The sequence below is a fragment of the Henckelia pumila genome, chromosome 2 (genome assembly GCF_033568475.1).
Source record: "Henckelia pumila isolate YLH828 chromosome 2, ASM3356847v2, whole genome shotgun sequence".
NCBI lineage: Eukaryota > Viridiplantae > Streptophyta > Magnoliopsida > Lamiales > Gesneriaceae > Henckelia > Henckelia pumila.
Genome location: NC_133121.1, coordinates 188,935,373 through 188,951,039, shown reverse-complemented (window position 1 = coordinate 188,951,039; position 15,667 = coordinate 188,935,373). Strand labels below are relative to the sequence as shown.

At 41.1% G+C, this 15,667-nt stretch overlaps 1 protein-coding gene across 1 annotated transcript; it reads left to right on the top strand.

Moving 5' to 3' along the window:
• Window positions 1-437: 437 nt before the first annotated feature.
• On the top strand, window positions 438-4,372 carry LOC140879217 (uncharacterized). Its single transcript, XM_073282891.1, has 7 exons — window positions 438-1,332; window positions 1,737-1,831; window positions 2,632-2,715; window positions 3,088-3,210; window positions 3,379-3,513; window positions 3,739-3,870; window positions 3,995-4,372. The coding sequence occupies exons 1-7, from the start codon at window positions 438-440 to the stop codon at window positions 4,370-4,372; spliced, it is 1,842 nt and encodes a 613-aa protein (XP_073138992.1).
• Window positions 4,373-15,667: the final 11,295 nt, after the last annotated feature.

Below are 15,667 nucleotides of genomic sequence, written 5' to 3'. Positions count from 1 at the left end.
GGATCCGAAGAGCCAAGAGAGCTGTTAATCTTTAACATGAGACAGAATCTGAATCAGAAGAAGACATGGAGAACAACAGAACTGTTCTTGATCTCATCCATCCACCAGTTGAAGGCTATGGATCTAGCATAGTTCGCCTGGCTGTAGAGGCGAACAACTTCAAATTGAAGCCTTTCATTATTCAAATGATTCAGTTACAAGGTCGGTTTGGGGGCACATCTGTGGAAGACTCCTACGCTCATCTGGAGCATTTTCTATCGATCTGCGACACTTTCAAGACTAATGTGGTAACGACTGATGAAGTGCGACTGCGGTTATTCCCATTCTCTCTACAAGGTGAAGCACTGGAGTGGCTAGATGATCTACCTGCAGGTTCTATAATTACTTAAACCCAACTTGTTCAAACTTTTCTGGACAAGTTTTTCCCTTCTACAAAGATGTCAAAATTATTCTCGGACATTATCTCATTCAATCAAAATGAGGGAGAATCTCTTCATGCGGCATGTACCAAGTTTAAAAAGATGATGAGGATGTGTATTCAGCACAATCTTACTCAGAGACAGCAGACTCAGACATTATACAATGGGGCTGATCAGTCTATTCGATCTATGTTGGATGTTGCTGCCAATGGAAGTTTATTCAGGAAGACACCAGCAGAAGCGTGGGAGATTATTGGGAACATGGCTGAAAGAAACATAGGGTGGCCAGATGTGAAGAAGAATAAAAAGGCTGGGGTTCTAGAAGTTGATGCATTGACAGCACTGAATGCTAAAATTGATGCTCTTACACATCAAATGACGATTATGCAGACAACTCCAGCTAATCAGGTACAAGTTCAGCAGCCAAAAGAGCAGCAGGTCTTTGAGATGGATGCGGCAAACTTCATGGGAAATCAAGGGCGACAACCATTTAATCCTTACAGCAACACTTATAATCCTGGTTGGAAGAGTCATCCGAATTTATCATGGAAATTTACTGATCCAGCCGCCAATACATCAAAGCCAGTGGAGAAAAAGCCATCCTTTGGAGAAATAATGATGAAGTATGTAGCGGGTACTGAGACTCACTTGCAGAATCAGGAGGCAATGTTTCAAAAGTTGGAGACAAAGATGAGCCACATAGCGACACAATTGTCGACAAGGCCAGCAGGATCGTTGCCTAGCAATACTGAAAAGAACCCAAGAGACGTTAATGTTATTCTGGTGGTTACTAGATCGCAAGCGGAGACTGCGGAGAAGAGAATTGAGGATGAGGAAGCAAAAGAGCTAGTTGTTGAAAAAGCGATAGAGGAAGCACCAAAGCATGCAGAGTCGGCTCCTACGGGCAAGAAAGGTAAGTCTTCTAACCCAACTATTAATGAGAATATTGATTTGAGTAAACTTCTCTTCCCTCAACGAGCGAAGCAACTGCAATTGGACAATCAATTTGCAAAAAATTTAGAGATTTTCAAAAAGCTTCACATTAATATTCTATTTGAGATGCTTTGGCTCAAATGCCCAGTTATGCAAAATTTTTAAAAGAGATTTTGTCTAACAAAAAAAAATTAGTGGATTTTGAAACTGTGAAGTTGTCGGAGGAGTGTTATGCTATTTTACAAAATAAACTTCCTCCGAAACTTAAGGATCCTGGTAGCTTTTCAATCCCATGCACTATTGGAAAATTATTTTTTAATAAGGATTTATGTGATTTAGGTGCCAATATCAATCTTATGTCTTATTCTTGTTTTGAAAATCTAGGTATTGGTGAAGTTAATCCAACCACTATCTCCCTTCAATTGGCTGACAGATCTATAAAATATGCAAGGGGGATTGTGGAAGATGTTTTGGTTAAGGTCGATAAATTTATATTTCCAGTGGATTTTGTTGTGCTTGATATGGAAGAGGATCGTGAGATAGCTCTTATTTTAGATAGACCATTTTTAGCCAGTGGAAAGGCCTTAATTAATGTGCATAAGGGAGATCTTATTTTAAGTATGAATGATGAGAGTGTGATTTTTAATGTTTTTCAGGGACTTCGTTATCCTGCAGACAATTCTGATTGTTTCAGAATTGATGTTACTGATGATTTGGTTGAGTATTATTTGCAGGAAAAGTTGTCCGTGGATTCATTATAAATATGTCTGACAGGAACAATGGATGAGGAGCATGTCTGTGATGAAGTGCATGAAGTGGCCAGATATCTGAATGGGATTATACCCTTTGAAAGATCCATCAATACCAAGATGGGGAAGCTTGGCCATATTCTAAACCATTGAAGCTATCCACCGAGGAGCCCCCTACACCTGAACTCAAACCACTCCCTGCTCATTTAAAATATTTATACTTGTTAAATGATGATAAACTATCAGTAATCTGTTCGTCTTCTTTGACAGGGTGCGAGGAGAAAAATTTGTTGCGGGTAATCAGAGAGCATATAAGAGCTATATGATGGAGCCTAGCTGACATCAAGGGAATCAGTCCGACCATGTGTATGCACAAGATACTGATGGAGGCATAACACAAGACATCTACTCAACCACATAGGCGACTTAACCCAGCTTTACAAGAGGTAGTGAAAAATGAGGGGATCAAACTACTTGATGCAGGTATTATATATCCTATCTTCGATAGTGAATGAGTGAGTCCAATTCAGGTAGTGCCTAAAAAGGGTGGAATTAATGTGATTGCAAATGAAAATAATGAATTAATTCCTACTCGAACTGTTTCGGGATGGCGGGTATGTATTGATTATACGAATCTGAACGATGCAACTCGTAAAGATCACTTTCCCCTTCCCTTTATTGATCAGATGGTTGAGAGACTTGCAGGGCATGCTTTTTACTGTTTCTTAGACGGTTATTCTGGGTATATGCAAATTTCCATAGCACCTGAGGACCAACACAAAACCATTTTTTACTTGTCCATATGCTACTTTTGCATATAAACGGATGTCGTTTGGTCTTTGTAATGCACCTGCCACTTTTCAACGTTGCATGATGGAAATTTTTCATGATATGGTTGAAAAATTTATTGAGGTTTTTATGGATGATTTCTCTGTTGTTGGTTCCTCCTTTGATGCATGTCTTGGTAATTTGAAAAAGTGTTGAAGAGGTGTGAAGAAAGTAACCGCGTATTAAAATGGGAGAAATGTCACTTCATGGTGAGAGAGGGAATTGTGTTGGAGCACAAGGTGTCTGAAAAAGGTGTGGAGGTGGATCAAGCAAAACTTGAGGTAATCGAAAAACTTTCACCTCCCACGAACTTGAAAGGAGTAAGAAGCTTTCTCGGACATGCGGGTTACTATAGGAGATTTATTAAAAAATTTTCTTTTATTGCTAAACCCCTTACTCATTTGTTGATAAAAGAGGTGCCTTTTAATTTTTCTGCTGAGTGTTTACAGGCTTTTCAGATATTGAAGCAGAAATTGAAACCTGCAGCGGTGATAGTAGCACCTGACTGGAGTCTTCCGTTTGAGTTGATGTGTGATGCCAGTGACATCGCGTTGGGATCCGTGCTTGGGAAAAAAAGGGATAAAGTACTTCACGTGATTTAATATGCTAGTATCACCCTGTGAGCCGCCCAACTAAACTATGCCACAACCGAAAAGGAACTTCTCGTCGTAGTGTTTGCATTGGACAAATTCAGATCATATTTGGTGGGAAGCAAAGTCATTGTCCACACTGATCATTCGGCGTTGAAATACTTGATGAGCAAGAAGAATGCTAAACCCAGGTTAATTCGTTAGGTATTACTTTTACAGGAGTTTGGCTTGGAAATTGTTGGCAGGAAAGGCTCGGAGAATCAAGTAGCGGATCATCTTTCCCGTTTGGAGAATCAAAGAACTGAAACACAAGTGATTCATGATGAATTTCCAGACGAGCAGCTTTTCGAGGTAACGAATCTACCATGGTATGCAGACATAGTTAACTATCTTTCAAGTAAGTTTCTTCCCCCGCATTTGAATTATCAACAGAAAAAGAAATTTTTCTCTGACTTGAAATATTTTTTTGTGGTAGGATCCTTTTCTTTTTAAGATCTGTGCAGATGGTATAATTCGTAGATGTATCCCAGCTGAAGAGGAAAGTTCTATACCCTCACACTGTCACACTAGTCCGACTGGAGGTCACTTCGACGCGGGTCGTACCGCAGCTAAAGTGCTACAGTCGGGATTTTATTGGTCTTCGTTGTTTAAGGATGCTTATGCCTATGTGATTGCTTGTGATGCATGTCAAAGAATTGGAAATATATCTAGAAGACATGAGATGCCCTTGAATGATATATTTGTGTGCAAAGTTTTTGATGTGTGGGGCATTGATTTCATGGGACCGTTTTCCGTGTCTGAGGAGAACAAATATATTTTTGATAGCGGTCGATTATGTGTCCAAATGGGTTAAAGCGCTTGCATGTAGGACAAATGACTCTAGGTCGGTTGTAAAATTTTTGAAAAAATTTATGTTTGCTAGATATGGTAAACCTAGAGCTATAATTAGTGATGGAGGAACCCACTTTTGCATTAATCAATTTGACACACTTTTGCATTAATGTGGTGTCACTCACAAGGTGGAAACACCTTATCATCCCTAAACTAATGGCCAAGTTGAAATTTCAAACAGGGAATTAAAACGCATATTGGAAAAAACGGTAAACTCAAATCGAAAAGAATGGTCCAATAAGCTAGATGACGCGTTATGGGCTTATCGTACTGCTTTTAAAACACCTATAGGGACTTCTCCATTTAGGTTGTTATATGGTAAAACATGTCGTCTTCCTGTCGAACTTGAGCATAAGGCATTATGGGCTACTAAATTTATAAACTTTGAAGTTTCTGCAACAGGTGAGGAGCGTTTGCTGCAATTGTATAAACATGAAGAGCTAAGGTTGGATGTCTATGAGAATTCCAGAACTTACAAAGAAAAAACCAAAAGATGGCATGATCAACGCATCGTTTCACGTGAGTTTGAGGTAGACCAAACTGTTTTATTATATAACTCACGTTTGAAACTTATGCTAGGAAAAACTACGTTCGAGATGGTCAGGACCATTCACTATCAAGCAAGTGTTACCGTATGGCACAGTGGAAATTTATAGTCCTGCATCCGGATCTTTTGAAGTTAATGGGCAGAGGATAAAGATTTATCGAGGTTGTTAATGTGGATCAAACACAGACCACTGTCAACTTGCAAGATCCGACAAATTAAAAGAAAAGTACAGTCGAGCTATAGACTATAAATTTAACGCTGACTGGGAGACAACCCAGTGTTATTTTCTCTTTTTTAGATTATTAAATTTTATTTTGGGTTGTTTTAGTTAATTTTAAGTTAGTTATTTTAATTTTTCGTCATTTTTTCTAAAAGTTTCAAAAATAAAAATCTCGCTCGAGTGGCACTTTCATGCGCACGAGCGAGCATAGTTCTGGTTCTTGGGTAAATTTAATCTCGCTCAAGCGGCCTTCTTGTGCGCTCAAGCGAGCAACTTTTTGGGGATTTTTACAAATTTAATCTCGCTCGAGCGGCACTTTTGTGCGCTCGAGTGAGCGGTTTTCTGATTTTGAATATTTTTTGCCTTGCTCGAGCGGCCCTCTTGTGCGCTCGAGCGAGTGAAAATGTGAGACCTCAGTTCTAAACATCTACTAAACTCGGATTGAACAACAATAAGCATACAAGATCCAAGACTTGAAAGTAAAGCAACAAACACAAATAATTTTTTTTTTTTAAAAGGCCTCGCTCGAGCGGCAAGGCACGCTCGCTCGAGCGAGAAAATTTCTGTCCGACAATCAATAAAAAAAAACTCGCTCGAGCAGAAAGGCACCCTCGCTCGAGCGAGCAACGCTCTGGCTCGCACACTAAAGAACGCTCGCTCGAGCGAGCACCAACTGCCGCTCGAGCGAGACCAGTTCAGTGTCAAAAATAAACCACCATTTTTTTCAACTTTACAAAATGAAACCAATCCATTTTTCATCAAGTATTCATGCCCAAAACAACATTCAAACATACATGGTTCATAATACATATGACAACCACCTGCAATCCACTATACTAGCATATTTGATACGACAAACAACGAGTTCGAAACTAAACATGCTATAAAACATAAACTAGATTGGCATGCTGATTCGACTTCTAAACCGAGTCCCACCTCTACTTCTTGCCCTCGAAGCTAACCATGCCTCTTTTGACTTGTTCCTGCCCCACCTGTTGCCAAGTACACATACAAAACAAAGCAACAGCCGGATAAACCGGTGAGAACGATATTCCCAGTAAAAACAACATAACAAGTAATACAACAATACACATGCTTTCAAGACATCAACGAAATCAATAACAACATAATGAAATGCATGTCTTTAAAACGGGATATCAAAGCTGATAAATGAGGGATTACTGCTGTGCTTTTGGGATCCCGAGGATGAAATCATGTGACGACTCGCCAACTCTCCCAATCGAGGTGGTGCCACATATCTCACTCCTCTAGACTTTGAGCAACCATAATGTGTATGCTAGCACTAGGCGATACGACTACGACCTAGGCCACTCAATCATAGTTCCCAAACGTCCAAACAAAAAGGGCGGTTCTGCTCGCTGAAATCAACGTAGGCTCAAGGTGAATGCATAACAGAAACATAAAACATAAGCCACATAGTCAAAAGCAAAATCAATCAACAAGACACAAGTTCCTCATGCTAGAACAACTGTAGATGCAATATGTGATTTGAAAGGGAAACTCGAGAACCAATTGTCCCGAGTATGCTATCCCGCTACGATGATTGCTTTTACCTTTCAATGCAGTAGATCCAACTCCGGATAAGCTACAACAAAAGATTGTATCAAAGACTATACCAACTAAACAACAACTACGGTTCAAGGAAAATCTCTTTACCGTTCTTCGTCCAATCACTCGACGATCAAAAGCTGTTAACACAAGGCTTGACAACTCCAAACGAATCTGTTCAGATACAAAAATTGATCAACAACGACGATCAATACACAAGCCCAAAACAACAACTCCAACGGTTCAAAACTTCAAAAACTCAAACCGACGGCATAACGGCTAAAACTGAACAAACTGGAAACGCAGACAGCAGTTCAATACCGGTATCAACTCATATCAATGCTAATACAACAACAAAAGCTCAAACCCAACCAATCTAAAAATCCACATTTTCGAAAATGGCTTCCAAAAAATCATAACAAATCCTAACGTCATTCTAATTCAAAACCGACAAATAATAAACGATCAGAACTCTGTCAAGAACAATATACTCGAATCTTGAACGATTCTAACAACATCCAAAAACTAGAATGTAACCGATCGTAGAAAAACTTACAATAAAACGGAGCTCTCGCTGCAGTGATCGCTAATCTGCCTTCAGAAATAAATTCCAACGGCCGGATCGAGTTCGGACTGAAATCTGGAAGCTTGGAAAAGCTTGGAGGCGTCTTCAATGGTGCTTCTCGGTTTGGGGAAGGAAGGGGAAGACTTTTCAATCAATTCTAAGTGTAGATATTATATAAAATCCAATAATTGCGTTTTAGTTCCTGAAATTTCAAAAATTTGCAAAATGGACCCTGATCAAAATCAAGTCAGCTCGTGAACTCTGTAATCTCCGATTAACTCAAATAAACTCATTTAAGATAAAAACGGGGCGTTACAATTCTCCCCCACTAAGAAGAGATTTCGTCCTCGAAATCAACGAGAACCACAACTCATAAGATAGAATAAAGAACTAAAGACAGTAAGAAGAACTCACGTCATCCGAATAACTCCGAAAATCGCTGTCTCATGTCAGATTCTGTCTCCCAAGTCGCTTCCTCGACTCCGTGATGGCTCCACTACACTTTCACTAACGGACTCAACTTGGTTCTGAGTTGTTTCTCCTTCCGATCAAGGATCTGAATCAGTCGCTCAAAGTAGCTCAGAGTCTCGTCTAACTCGGCTTCGTCAAGCTGAAGGATATGAGAAGGATCTGGATGATACTTTCGCAGCATAGAGACGTGAAAAACGTCGTGAATACCAGATAAATACGGAAGAAGTGCAAGTCTGTAGGCAAGATCGCCTATCTTCTCGAGAATCTCGTACGGCCCGATGAATCTCGGAGATAACTTCCCTCTCTTACCGAATCTGACAGTGCCTCTGAAAGGAGAAATCTTAAGGAAAACACGGTCTCCCTGCTCGAAACTCAGAGGTCTACGTCTGACATTCGCATACTTTGCCTGTCTATCTTGAGCTGACTTCATTCTGGTCTGAATGATCTTAACTTGCTCTGCCATATCTCTAAGCATATCCGGTCCCAAATCAAGTGACTCAGAAAAATCATCCCAAAACAACGGAGATCGGCATTTCTTACCGTACAATGCCTCAAAAGGCGCCATACCGATACTCTCTTGGAAGCTGTTGTTGTAAGAAAACTCAACAAGAGGCAAAGAATCTTGCCAACTAGTGCCAAAGTCTAGCACTACTGCTCGCAGCATATCCTCTAACGTCTGGATAGTCCGCTCTGACTGTCCATCTGTCTGAGGATGATAAGTTGTACTCAGATGCAATCGAGTACCCAGTGCCTCCTGAAGACTATGCCAAAAGTGCGAAGTGAATCTAGGGTCTGTATCTGAAACGATCGACTTCGGCACACCATGCAATCTCACAACATTGCTAACATACAACTCAGCCATCTGATCATGACGATACGTCATTTTGTACGGAATAAAACACGCAGACTTCGTCAATCGGTCGATCACTACCCAAATAGCATCGCATCCTCGCACGGATTGTGGTAGCTTCGTGACGAAATCCATAGAAATGTGATCTCATTTCCATTCAGGAACAGATAGACTGTGCAATAGACCACCTGGTCGCTTCCGTTCTGCTTTTACTTGCTGACAATTCAAACACCAAGATACAAAACTCGCTACGTCGCTCTTCATTCTCTTCCACCAGAACTGGTTCTTCAGATCGTTGTACATCTTACGACCTCAAGGATGAATACTAAACCGACTGCAATGAGCCTCTCGGAGAATACGCTATCTCAACTCCAAAATATCAGGCACAACAATACGGTTATTCACAAACAAAACACCATCTCTAACCTGGAATTCAGACTGATGTCCCGATCTGACTTTCTCTACTGAAATCTGAATGCTCGACTCAGACTTCTGTGCTTCTCTGATCGCAACAAACAACTCCGGCTCGGCTTGAATAGCAAACACTCTGATAGTCTCCCTATCTGTTTCAAACTCTAAACCAGAAGTGCAACAATCATCGATCAACTGAGAAACACCAATAGTAGAAAGAGATAAAGAACATAGCTTTCGGCTCAAGGCATCTGCAACTGCAACTGCATTAGACTTCCCCGGATAGTACTTGATTTCGCAGTTGAAATCCTTCAACAGATCTAACCATCTTCTCTGTCTCATATTCAGTTCTGCCTGAGAAAACAAGTACTTAAGGCTCTTATGATCAGAAAAGATCTTGAAAGACTCACCATAAAGATAGTGACGCCAGATCTTCAGAGCAAATACAATCGCAGCTAGTTCCAGATCATGAACCGGATAACGAGTCTCGTGCGGTTTCAGTTGCCTCGATGCATACGCTATCACATGCTTATGCTGCATAAGAACGCAACCCAAGCCTCGGTTAGAAGCATCACAATAGACTGTGAAACCTCCAGTACCCTTCGGAATAGAAAGAATCGGAGCACTAGTCAGTCTCCTCTTCAGATCAACAAAGCTAGACTCACAATCTGAAGTCCAGACAAAAGGCGCATTCTTCTGAGTCAGCTAGGTAATTGGCTTGGCAATAGACGAAAAACCCTCGATGAATCTGCGATAATAACCAGCTAAACCCATGAAGATTCGGATCTCAGGTACTGATGTTGGTCTAGGCCAATTCATAACCGCTTCGATCTTGCTGGGATCGACAGAAATCCCATCTCTTGAAATAATATGACCGAGAAAGACAACTCGATCCAACCAGAATTCACACTTAGACAACCTGGCAAACAACTGCTCATCTCGCAAAATCTGCAATACGGTCCTCAAGTGCTCTGCATGGTCAGTTCGGTTCTTCGAGTAGATAAGAATATCATTGATAAAGATAATGACGAACTCATCTAAATAACGCTGAAAGATACGGTTCATCAAACCCATAAAAATCGCGGGAGCATTAGTCAAACCAAACGGCATGACTATAAACTCAAAATGACCATACCTTGTTCTGAATGCGGTCTTAGGAACATCTTCCTCTCGCACTCTCAGCTGGTGATAACCTGACCTCAGATCAATCTTAGAATATACAGAAGAACCCTGCAGCTGATCAAAAAGGTCATCTATTCTGGGTAAAGGATACTTGTTCTTAACTGTAGCCTGATTCAGTTGACGGTAGTCAATACAGAGCCGCATAGAAACATCATTCTTCCGCACAAATAAAACAGGAGCACCCCAAGGCGATACACTAGGTCTGATGTATCCCTTGGCAATCAAATCCTCAAGTTGTTCCTTCAACTCTCTCAGTTCAATAAGTGCCATACGATAAGGAGCTTTTGAAATAGGTTGAGTTCCTAGCACTAAGTCAATACTGAATTCGACTTCTCGAATAGGTGACAATCCAGGAACATCTTCCGGGAACACATCAGCAAAATCTCTAACCACTGGTAAATCTACCAAAGCTGGGCTAGATTTCAGTACATCAACTGCATACACCAAAAATCCTTCTGCACCTCTCTGTAACAAACGACTCATAGATAACACTGAAATCAAAGGAATTCTAGATCGAGAACCCTTACCAAAGAATTTTCACTCGTCTGCCATTTCAGGTCTGAACCTGACAACTTTCAGAAAACAATCGACGGTTGCTCTGTACTTGGTTAAAGCATCTATACCGACAATGCAATAAAAATCTGACAGTCCAAGCACAATACAGTCGAATTCTAACAGATTCCCTTCAAAACAGAGTTCACAGTTCCTGACTAATCTGACAGAAACAATTCCTCCACCCAAAGGTGAAGTAACAGCTACTACAGTAGGTAACAACTCAGTAGGCAAAGCATGCAATAACACAAATTTCTCAGAGATAAAGGAATGGGAAGCACCTGTATCTATCAAGACATGAGCAAAATAACCAAAAATTGAACAGTTACCTGCTATAACATCTTCTGGTGCTGCCTGAGTCTGATCCTCTATCAGTGCAAAGACTCGTGCCTGCTGTCTCGGAGGCTGGTTCGCACTAGAGTTACCTCCATGTCTGTTCTGCTGCTGAGGCTGGAAAGAGTGAACTGCAGAAGACTGCCTCTCAGGCTGAGCTGCAGGTCGAGATGAACTCCCACTCTGAGCTCGATCTCTGTTACGCTGAGGGCACACCTTAGAGAAGTGTCCCGGTTGCTGACAGGTGTTACAGTTCCCAAAGACTCCCACACACTGATCTGGTGAGTGTCTACCTCCACACTTGCTGCAATACAAGGATGATGATCCAGAACTCTGTCCTGAACCGAACTGTTTGGAACCACTGGAACTAGAAGAACTGTTCCCCTTCCTCTTGAACTGTTTACCTCTTGCTTTATACTAATCCTTTATGTTTCCCCCACTGCTTCCACCTTCATATCTCTGCTGCTGGTTCTGATGCTGAGGTGGTGGATTCTGATACTGAGATGGTTGATTCTGATACTGCCTCTGCTGCTGAGGTGCTACCTAATTACCTCTTTGCCTCCACAAGCCTGCTTCTGCTCCCTTTGCGTGATTCATGGCATCCGCAAAGTTTTTAGGCCTGTTGGTGTTTACCAACGTGAAGACGTCGGGGTTCAAACCATTGATGAACTGATCGGCCTTTGCTTCGTCATCTCCGGCAATTAGCGGTGCAAAACGCAACAGAATATCAAACTTAGCCATGTATTCTTCAATGTTCAGATTCCCTTGCCTCAGATTGGCAAACTCTGCTCCCTTATCTTTGCGATACGAGATAGGGAAAAACCGCTTATAAAACTCAGATTTAAAAAGAGTCCAAATAACTTCCGTACCTCTACTCTCCATTGCTTTCTTCGTCATGATCCACCAGCTCTTAGCAACCCCACGAAGCTGATGAATAACTAACCTGATTCGGCGGTCATCAGTGTAGTCAATGGAATCGAACAACTGATCAATATCATCCAACCAACTCTCGCAGTCAACTGGATTTTCTGAACCCATCAACAACGGCGGATTGAACGACTGAAACCTCTTCAGCAAGGTTTCCATAGGCGTCGCTGTATCATCCATCTCAACCATTTCAGTACTAGCTTGCTCAGTTGTAGGAATAACTGGCGGTGTGTTTCTGTTTATCACTCGACGAGGACCCATCTGATAATCAAAGGTTAGGACACGAGATATCTCAATCGCTACAATCAGTGCCCTTACAACCGCTTGGAAAACCGAATACCCGTCGATAACAGAAACAATTATATCTCAAGTAGATCATGCTTTATAAATTAAATCACAAAACCATGTAATTCAATAACTCTCAACAATAAAGCATGCTCGCATGGAATTAAGTATACAGTTAAATAATTCAAACACATGCGAGGAGCCAATACACGCAGATTCGATCTACCCCGCTCACTCTAGTTCAACCAAGAATCTTAACTCTCTGATACCACATAATGTGAGACCTCAGTTCTAAACATCAACTAAACTCGGATTGAACAACAATAAGCATACAAAATCCAAGACTTGAAAGTAAAGAAACAAACACAAATAATTTTTTTTGTTTTTAAAAGGCCTCGCTCGAGCGGCAAGGCACGCTCGCTCGAGCGAGAAAATTTCTGTCCGACAATCAATAAAAAAAACTCGCTCGAGCGGAAAGGCACCCTCGCTCGAGCGAGCAACGCTCTGGCTCGCACACTAAAGAAAGCTCGCTCGAGCGAGCACCAACTGCCGCTCGAGCGAGACCAGTTCTGTGTCAAAAATAAACCAGCATTTTTTTCAACTTTACAAAATGAAAACAGCCCATTTTTATCAAGTATTCATGCCCAAAACAACATTCAAACATACATGGTTCATAATACATATGACAACCACCTGCAATCCACGATACTAGCATATTTGATACGACAAAACAACGAGTTCGAAACTAAACATGCTATGAAACATAAACTAGATTGTCATGCTGATTCGACTTCTAAACCGAGTCCCACTTCTACTTCTTGCCCTCGAAGCTAACCATGTCTCTTTTGACTTGTTCCTGCCCCACCTGTTGCCAAGTACACATACAAAACAAAGCAACAGCCGGATAAATCGGTGAGAACGATATTCCCAGTAAAAACAACATAACAAGTAATACAACAGTACACATGATTTCAAGACAACAACGAAATCAATAACAACATAATGAAATGCATGTCTTTAAAACGGGATATCAAAGCTGATAAACGAGGGATTACTGCTGTGCTTTTGGGATCCCGAGGATGAGATCATGTGACGACTCACCGACTCTCCCAATCGAGGTGGTGCCACATATCTCACTCCTCTAGACTTTGAGAAACCATAATGAGTATGCTAGCACTAGGCAATACGACTACGACCTAGGCCACTCAATCATAGTTCCCAAACGTCCAAACAAAAAGGGCGGTTCTGCCCGCTGAAATCAATGTAGGCTCAAGATGAATGCATAATAGAAACATAAAACATAAGCTACATAGTCAAAATCAAAATCAATCAACAAGACACTAGTTCCTCATGCTAGAACAAGTGTAGATGCAATATGTGATTTGAAAGGGAAACTCGAGAACCAACTGTCCCGAGTATGCTATCCCGCTACGATGACTGCTTTTACCTTTCAATGCAGTAGATCCAACTCCGGATAAGCTACAACAAAAGATTGTATCAAAGACTATACCAACTAAACAACAACTACGGTTCAAGGAAAATCTCTTTACCGTTCTTTGTCCAATCACTTGACGATCAAAGCTGTTAACACCAGGCTTGACAACTCCAAACGAATCTGTTCAGATACAAAAATTGATCAACAATGACGATCAATACAAAAGCCCAAAACAACAACTCCAACGGTTCAAAACTTCAAAAACTCAAACCGGCGGCATAACGGCTAAAACTGAACAAACCGGAAATGCAGACAGCAGTTCAATACCGGTATCAACTCATATCAATGCTAATACAACAACAAAAGCTCAAACCCAACCAATCTAAAAATCCACATTTTTGAAAATGGCTTCCAAAAAAATCATAACAAATCCGAACGTCGTTCTAATTCAAAACCGACAGATAATAAACGATCAGAACTCTGTCAAGAACAACATACTCGAATCTCGAACGATTCTAACAACATCCAAAAACTAGAATGTAACCGATCGTAGAAAAACTTATGATAAAACAGAGCTCTCGCTGCAGTGATCGCTAATCTGCGTTCAGAAATAAATTCCAACGGCCGGATCGAGCTCGGACTGAAATCTGGAAGCTTGGAAAAGCTTGGAGGTGTCTTCAATGGTGCTTCTCGGTTTGGGGAAGGAAGGGGAAGACTTTTCAATCAATTCTAAGTGTAGATATTATATAAAATCCAATAATTGCATTTTAGTCCCTGAAATTTCCAAAATTTGCAAAATGGTCCCTGATCAAAATCAAGTCGGCTCGTGAACTCTGTAATCTCCGATTAACTCAAATAAACTCATTTAAGATAAAAACGGGACGTTACAGAAAACCTGCGAGTTATATCGGGAATTTTCTTTATTTCTCCTCAATTATTTTCTTCCATATATCTCGAACCCTAACCTCCCAAATCTCCGAAATTGCAGGCTCCACTCTCGCCACTATTATCTCAGCCGTTTTCTCATGCCGTTTCTCCTTTGTTTCTTCCTCTCACTCTCTGCCACCTATACATAGAAACCATCCGCCGCCTTGCTGATCTTTCTTGCCGGAAGTTAATTATCAATTTTATATGGCACCAAAACGAGCACGGCTTATCGGTGACTCCTCTTCTCAGCGTGCCCCAACCGCTTCTTCTTCGTCGGGACTCACCGGAAAATTTTTAAACACTGCGGCCAAAGAAAGGTACGATCACGCAAAGCTCCATCCCACTCCTATTCCTAAAAGAGGCGTAGAATTAACATTTAGAGATAGTGGGGTGGCCATTGATATTGGGCATACGAATTGGGATAATTTTTGTAAAAAACCGAAGGCTGTCGTTGTTCCGTTAGTTAGAGAATTCTATGCTAATGCCGCCAAATGTGAGGATGGAAAAGCATACGTGCGGGGAAATATTGTGTATTTTGATGAAAATTCTATCAATGATTTGCTTCAATCGAAAATTGATGATACATTATATCAGAGTTTGAAAATAGACCCCGATTAAAATGAAATTCTTGAGCAGCTGTGTTATGAAGGGGCATCGTGGCATGAACCGTACTCGTATATGCATTTATCGGAGCGATTTATTTTGGCAGAGCCGTCGACTTGATTTGCGTTTACTTCGAAGAGGTTGATGCCTATATCTCATACAAGCGACGTGAACATGGCAAACGCTCTTCTCCTGTACGCATTGGATTTTGGGTGGCCGATCAATGTTGGCCGGGTTATTCATAGTGAAATCAGGCGATCTATTTATACTCTTTTTGTGACCCTCTTCTTCCCCACCATCAAATCGGAGCTTTGTATTCAAGCGGGAGTTCAAGTGCGAGCGGATGAAGAATGGTTGCAGCCAAGACAACCAGTTGATAG